The sequence below is a fragment of the Etheostoma spectabile genome, chromosome 3 (genome assembly GCF_008692095.1).
Source record: "Etheostoma spectabile isolate EspeVRDwgs_2016 chromosome 3, UIUC_Espe_1.0, whole genome shotgun sequence".
Classification (NCBI taxonomy): Eukaryota; Metazoa; Chordata; class Actinopteri; order Perciformes; family Percidae; genus Etheostoma; species Etheostoma spectabile.
This window is the reverse complement of record NC_045735.1, coordinates 34,407,062-34,414,547: the sequence shown is the minus strand read 5'-3', so window position 1 is coordinate 34,414,547 and position 7,486 is coordinate 34,407,062. Positions and strand designations below refer to the sequence as shown.

Sequence of the window (7,486 nt, the reverse complement as noted above, 5' to 3'; positions counted from 1 at the left end):
GCAGGGCCAGGGATTGAACCACCAACCTTCTGATTGGATCTACCACTGAGCCACCACCGCCCCTATCTACAACCATTAGATCAGAGATAAGTCTTTCAGTTACATTCACTTGCACTTGGAAAACCCCGGGAATTTGTAGCCTCCGGAGCTGTGTTTGCACCATTATGGTGTTTCTATTTCTACTGATGCATCTTATCTTATAGACCTTTAATATACATTTTAATCTGCAAAGTACCGACACAGTGGAGAGTAACGGGGGGGGGGTTTGCAGCCTCAGGAGCTGTTTCAGATCCTCAGGGAGAAAAGGGGCGGAGCCACCAGGTGATTTGACTTAATGAGACGAGCCAGGTGTTAGTCATCACCGAGCTGCTGCAGTCAGTCTGAGTCCTGACCTGTGGAGACATGCTGCACCTGGTCCTCGCTGCGCTCCTGTTGGCCGAGTCCTCTACGAACGGTGAGAAATCAGCTCGTTGGATTCAGCTCTACGTTGGGTCTTTGTGTCCTTTGGTCTCCTCGAATCATGTACTGCAAACTGAGAAAGAAAGGATTGAAGTTGGCTGAAACCTTGACAATCACGGGATGCATGTGTTTCTTTAACCCTCGTGTAGTCCTTTGGTCAAACTGACCCGTTTCAAAGAGTTTTATATCAGAAATATTAGATTTCTTTCAAACAAATTGCCCAAAAAATAACATGGATGATTACATACATCTTTCAGGTAAATTAATGATAACTTTCATTGTATTTTTGGGTGTTTTCTTTAATCTTATAGCATTTAATGAAAACAAATTTATTTTTTAAATAGTTTTCAAACAGTATCCAGACTAAACTTTGACATCTACCCGTCTGAGATCCACTCAACATCATCTGACCTTAACTATTAGTCAAAATAATTCAGAATTTCTGCCTTTTTATCCTATGAATAATTTGATATAAATGAGGTTTGTTTGCCATGAATTTCAAGAATCGGTGTAATACCTGTTATTAAACCAGCTCAGGGTTTTATTTTTTAAAAGCACCAAAAGCTGGAAAAAAATGACAAATTCAATTTTTGACCTGGAAGGGCAAGTTCATGGTTAGCGGGAAGACAACGCGAGGGTTAAAAGCTAAGCCTCCAGACAGCTGGAGCTATGCATATATGTGTTTTTATACAGGCGTGTTTTATGTCTTTGGTGCAAAACTTGATTTTCATGTGTTTATAAATGAGAGAACCTGCACTCGAAACAACTCGGCCAAAGAAATGCGTCACACCAACAACCTCTCTCTGATCTCTTGTGTCTACCCAGCCGACGCCGGTCCTGCACCGGGAGCACCTAAAGGTACGGGGGGGGGGGGTAGTTAGATACTTGTACTGCAGTAAAAGTACCAACACCACACTGTATATATACTCCGTTGCAAGTTAAAGTCAGGCAGTGAAGATGTAAGAGGAAAAGAGTAGTGAAAGTGAAGAAGAATGGTGGAGTGAAGGATCCAAGCAGCTGCTCGTCTCATCATCATCATCATCATCATCATCATCATCATCATCATCATCATCATCATCATCATCAGCTTGGTGTTCCCATAACGATCAACATCAACGGCTTTTTGAGTTTTTTTGCGTTTTCTTTGGTTTTTCCCGCATTTAAAAAAAAAGAAAAGTAAATTGAGTTTTTTTTTTTTCACATTTTTCCAATGTTTTTTCTTTTTTTTTTTTCTTTTTTTCTTCTTTTTTTTCTTCTCCTCAGTGTTGCTCTTGAGAAGGTCCCAGAACCAGAATCTGAATGTGTAAAGTAACTAAAGCTGTCAGATGGATGTAGTGGTGTATAAAGTAACATGAAAAGACTCGAGTAAAGTACAAATACCTAAAACATCTGATGGAGTACGTGTACTCCGGTTACAGACGGAGTACGTGTACTCCGGTTACAGACGGAGTACGTGTACTCCAGTTACGTGTACTCCGGTTACAGACGGAGTACGTGTACTCCGGTTACAGACGGAGTACGTGTACTCCGGTTACGAGGACGACGTCAGTTACTGTTACTCGGTACAGACGGGTACGTGTTATTCCGGTCACAGACAGGTGTACGCCGGTACGGACGGAGTCCGTGTACTCGGTACAGACGGATATCCGGTACAGACGGAGTACGTGTACTCCGGTTACGTGTACTCCGGTTACGGACGGAGTACGTGTACTCAGACGTTCAACCAGTGGTGGAATGTAACGGTGTATTTTACCAGATTTTCCAGATGACTGGATCTCCAGGATGGCTCATTACATGAAGTCTAACCCGGAGACTGTGTACGGTCAGTACTTCCGTTAACGTCTGCTGCACATTTCTCGTGTATTTAAGTTGCAGGTAAAAGAAAATCTGAAATACTAGTTTTTCTTTGTCCTATTTTTGACAGAGCTGATGTCCAACAACGATGCCGTCATGGAGGGAGACATGGTGTTGACGGTGAGTAAAACGTCCTTTTAAATGGATTTTAGGAATTTTTTTTTTTTTTAATTTGCTGTAAAGTTGATTCAGTGTTACACAAACATTGCAGGACATGTTGGGGACAAATCAACGCAGAAGAAGACACAATGGTTTTTGTTTTCTTTAACCCTCTTGTTTTTCTCGGGTATAATTTGACCCGGTTTCAGTTTTTTATCCCAAAAAAAATGGGCCTTCAAAACCAGCGCTGAAATGTCAACATTAACCCTCATGGTGTCCCCCCCCCCCCCCCCCCATTGACGTGCAACTGTCTTTTTCTGGGTTGAAATTTCAACGTTTAGTTTTTTTTTTCTACACTTTGTCAACGTTTTTGTAGATTGTTTTTTTTTTTTTTTTTTTTTTTTTTGGGTCACTTATGTTTTTGTAAACAATTTTTTAACAAATTGTTTTTCTCACCTTTTACTTTTTTTTCCACTTTTTTTAACAAGTTGTTGCCTTTGGCATTTTTTTTTTACTTTGTTTGGTCACTTTTTTTCAGCATTTAATTTTTGTTAGTTTTTTTTGTCTTTAAAAAACAAAGTCAGCTGTTTAATTTTTTTTGTGTTTTTTTTTTTAAGTCCCGGGACCAAAATCTTAAACAAAGTAACTAGTATCTAAAGCTGTCAGATGAAGGCAGCAGAGTAACTAAAGTAACTTTAAAGAAAGTTAAACAGAGTTGATTTTCAATTTAGATTGATAGATATTATTGATCCCAATAAAATGGGAAATTAAGTTGTTGCCGCAGCAAAATCCGTCCCACAGCACAGAGTACTATATCTTCAATCTCGTTGCACAAGTACTGCACTTGTGTATAATGACATTAAAGGCTTTCTACTCTAATATAAATGAAATACTAGGATGCATATATACATGAAATATGATAAAATACAAGAACAAATACTTCACTATATATATCATAACATGGACTTCAGTATTTCTTGCAGCCTGCTTGCAAAGTGCAGCCATGCCGGTCTAGTTCGACATGGACTTTGGAGACTATTGAGCCAGACAAGGAAGTTTTCACATAGGACTGGACCTTTGTGCAAAGTCTAGTGTTATTATTTAATTTTTGGGGTACATGGGAAGGCGATTGCACGGTAGGAAAGAGACCTTCTGTATATCTGGAAATGCAAGATCATTCTAATTGTTCCACTTCTTGCAGCCAACACACTCCTCAATCTCAAGTTTTTCTGCACTCGCTTGGAAGTTTTATTTTGACGTTTTGTCTCCCACAGAGTGACCGGAACGCAGGGGACAGCATCTGGCCAACGGCAGACATCCCGTACGAAATCCACCCAGACCTAGGTAAGCGGTCTGAATGTGGATTAAAGGTGCTCGGGGAGCTCCTGCGTGGTTTCAGTGGGATTTCATTGTCTCAAATCGTAGCCATCTGTCCTTGATCCGCTAGCTGCCTGCAACCCGACTACACTGAGACAAAGCCCGGTCTCGGGAGACAACACGGGGCGTAGACGTCGAACACTAGAGGCACAGGCTGGGCACCAAATTACTACAAACCACGACGCTCCAGTTACCACATAGTTTGGCGCCTTTCTTTGTTAATGTTCCAAAACCAGCAGCTACACGCAGAAAGTGGCAAGTTATGAAGAATATTCGGACGATGCAACAAGACGGGTCTGCTCAGGTCTTTAGAGATCAAAGAGAATATGATGACTGGTAAGAGATGCGGTGTAGCCATGTATCAGCTCATAGACAGATGGATATTGATCCCAATAAAATGGGGAAATTGGTGTTCCAGCAACAATAAGTCCCACAGAACATAAATATAATGAAATACTAGGAGACAACACGCATAGATACAATATACATGAAATAATAGGAATAAAATATAAGAAATATTTGAATACATATGCAAAATATGGGCAGCTGCTTAAATTCTATGCTATAATGTAAAAACCAATTGTGCCATTTTTAACGTTCTCCCGTTACTGCATCGTGTTGACGGGTAACTCCATTTAACCCTTGTGTTGTCCTTCTAGGTCCAAATTGAATACAAACCCTTTTTTTTAACTTATTTTGGAGTTTACTTGGTTTATTTTTTTAATGTTTTTGTCTCAAAGACTTTCGGTGCTCCCCCCAACTTCCACCAGTGTACACTAACTAAATGTTACCACTATTTTTGGAATTTCTGGTCACTAAACCTTCTATAGCCTATGAAAATACATTTAACTTTTGAGTTAAAGCAGACGGAGTTATTTGGATGTTTAAGATCAGAGGATGTTGATGGATAATCACATGCTGTAAAATGGAATAAAACGGCTAAAGGTCAGTGAACTGACCCTTAGTTTGACTTGGGAAGAGTGTTTCATAGAAAGGAAGAAATCCAAATTGCGACAGAAACTTTAAAAAAAACGGGACTAATTTGACCCGAAGACAACATGAGGGTTAATATTGGATCTGGTGTTTTCTTCTGCGGCGGTGCAGATGTTCCTTCATAAGACTATTGAGCAGAGCCGTCGTTGCTGTGTCCGGTGCTCGGCGCCGCCAAAGACAACTGTGATTGGTCCAAAGAGCGCGTTTCCTTCTGGAACCATGGGCACGAATGAGCATCCATCGCCGTGTCTTGTTTTGACGCAGTGTCTTGTCTTGATGCCGTGTCTTGATGTCTTGTCTTGATGCTGTGTCTTGTCTTGATGTCTTGTCTTGATGCCGTGTCTTGATGTCTTGTCTTGATGTCTTGTCTTGATGCCGTGTCTTGTCTTGATGTCTTGACGCCGTGTCTTGTTTTGCAGCCGGTCGGACCCACGACATCCTCGCTGCCCTAGCGATGCTGTCCAATCCCACCTGTCTGTCCTTCCACAAGCGAACCTCTGAGTCCAACTACCTGCTCTTCGAAGTCAGCGCAGGGTAAGACAGCCTAGCGGTTCATCACCCCATCGGGGACTGACGGCTCTTCTCTGCTAATGTAGTAGTTCCGGCTGGGTTTGAATGGGGTTTTCCGATTGATCATTTGCTTCCATAATTAACTGTCCCATTCCCAGTTGTGCGTCATACGTGGGCTTCATCGGCGGAGTCCAATCGGTGTTCATCGGCCCAGCATGCACCGTGGGAAACATCGCCCATGAGCTCCTTCATGCTCTGGGCTTCTACCACGAACACACCCGGGTGGACCGCGACAAGTACATCATCATTTCACCTAATAACGTTATGCAAGGTAACGTTCCTGGGCTTGCTGGCATTATTTGGTGAGGGATCATCTCTAGTTGTGTGCAAATACTCAGCTTTATTTGTTTGGGTCAAATACATTTTCCATAAAACTTTTTTTTTTAAAGACAAAAGCCTCAACAAGGGGACGACGAGCATTTAAGAGAAGGCATAAAGTAAAAAAAATTGCATTGTTTCTCAGTCGTAACTCAACCAGCACACACAGAAATGAAAGACCTATATTTAGATTCAATGTGACAAACACTTCGTGAGGATACCTCTAAGACTCCGACAGCTTCAATATCGCACGGACCGCTACAGGAAATCATTCCTACCACAGGCAATAAAACTTATTACCCCTTCATTACTGGGTGCTGATAAGACTCTAGGGCAGGGGTCTTCAACGTTTTCCAGGCCAAGGACCCCCAAACTGATGGCGAGATGGAGCGGGGACCCCCTAATTATATATATATTGTATAACATTGTGTTATATCAAACTGGTCCTATAGCGCCATGTGTGCATTGATGACTGAAAGACATCTTCTGCCTCCATCTATCTGTTTACTACAGTGTGTTGAGTTCATGTTAATGTGGATTTAAAGACATTTCAATTAGTGGAAAAAATTGCAGGGGGGTGGGGGGAATATTAAAAAAAAAAGTCTAATCAACCAAAACTTTCGCAACCCCCATGCAGTACCTCCGCAGACCCCCTAGGGGTCGCGGACCCCCTGTTAAGACCCCTGGTCTAGGGCAATAAGACTCAGACACCACAATACTGCATTAAGTGCAACCTGCACAACCGGTTCATCTACATATTTATCATTACTAGTTAAGCAGTTGCACATTTTTGTATTGCCATCCTGTATATATGTTTTATATTCCTATTTTATGTACAGTATATCATATCTTAGTATCTCATGTGCTGTGTGACTGATTTTGCTGTAACACCATAATCTGAGGCTCTAACCTTGGTTTGGTGTTTTCAGGGATGCAGAAAAACTTCAATATGCAACGAGGAAAAACCTTTGAACTGGGTTACGACGTTGGCTCAATCATGCACTACGGAAGGTAACGAGTCCAAGACACACGCATCGCACAGATGGACGGTCATGTATGTTTGTGTATGCAGAGATGGTGTGGCCAAGGTCACTTTCGTTTTTATTTAGTTTTTACTATTAGTTTTAACTATTTAAAGGCAAGGCAGCTTTGTCTGTAGAGCACATTTCAGCAACAGGGCTATTCAAAGTGCTTTACACGAAATCAGTTAAACAGATAAAACACAAGTACAAACAGTTACTTAAAGCGGGTTTGGTTTCAGTAATTTTTATTTAGGTTGTCCGGGCCAACATTCAAAATGTATTGTGTTAACTCAATGAAACACACAATTTTAGAAATGTGTATTCAACAATAACACCGGTACATATGGCGTTGAATAAACGGTCGACACAAGATGCCGCAGAATGTGCAAATGTGTCCCAGGAAAAACCTAAATAGACCAAAGATGAGACATGAGCAGGTGTTGTTGAGCTTTGGATTGAGTGAAGTGGCGAATGTTTTGAAGTCGATAGTCTCTCAGTTGTGTAGACGTCCCAGTATTAATCCACATATTAACACCCGCTTCCTCCCGCTTTTGGTGTTCCTGCGTATTTACTAACCAGCAGCTATCGGGTCACTAACTAGCAGTTCAATTTATATAGCGCCAAATTACAGCAGCTATCTCATTGCGCTTTTCATAAAAGAACAGGACTCCGGGAAAGGCAAGAAGTCGAGTTAGTAATATGCATTAATGGGTTGGTTTGCATACAGATGGCAAGAGAGAGGGCTCAATGCTCAGGGAAGGTCCCCCAACAGTCTAGGTATAGCAGCATAACTA

At 41.5% G+C, this 7,486-nt stretch overlaps 1 protein-coding gene across 1 annotated transcript; it reads left to right on the top strand.

Annotated features, from left to right (window-relative positions):
* Positions 1 to 402: 402 nt before the first annotated feature.
* Positions 403 to 6,685, top strand: LOC116687055 (astacin-like metalloprotease toxin 5). The gene is made up of 8 exons (XM_032512142.1): positions 403 to 454; positions 1,285 to 1,317; positions 1,945 to 2,185; positions 2,384 to 2,437; positions 3,689 to 3,756; positions 5,202 to 5,316; positions 5,451 to 5,623; positions 6,600 to 6,685. The coding sequence occupies exons 1-8, from the start codon at positions 403 to 405 to the stop codon at positions 6,683 to 6,685; spliced, it is 822 nt and encodes a 273-aa protein (XP_032368033.1).
* The last annotated feature ends 801 nt before the right edge of the window (positions 6,686 to 7,486 follow it).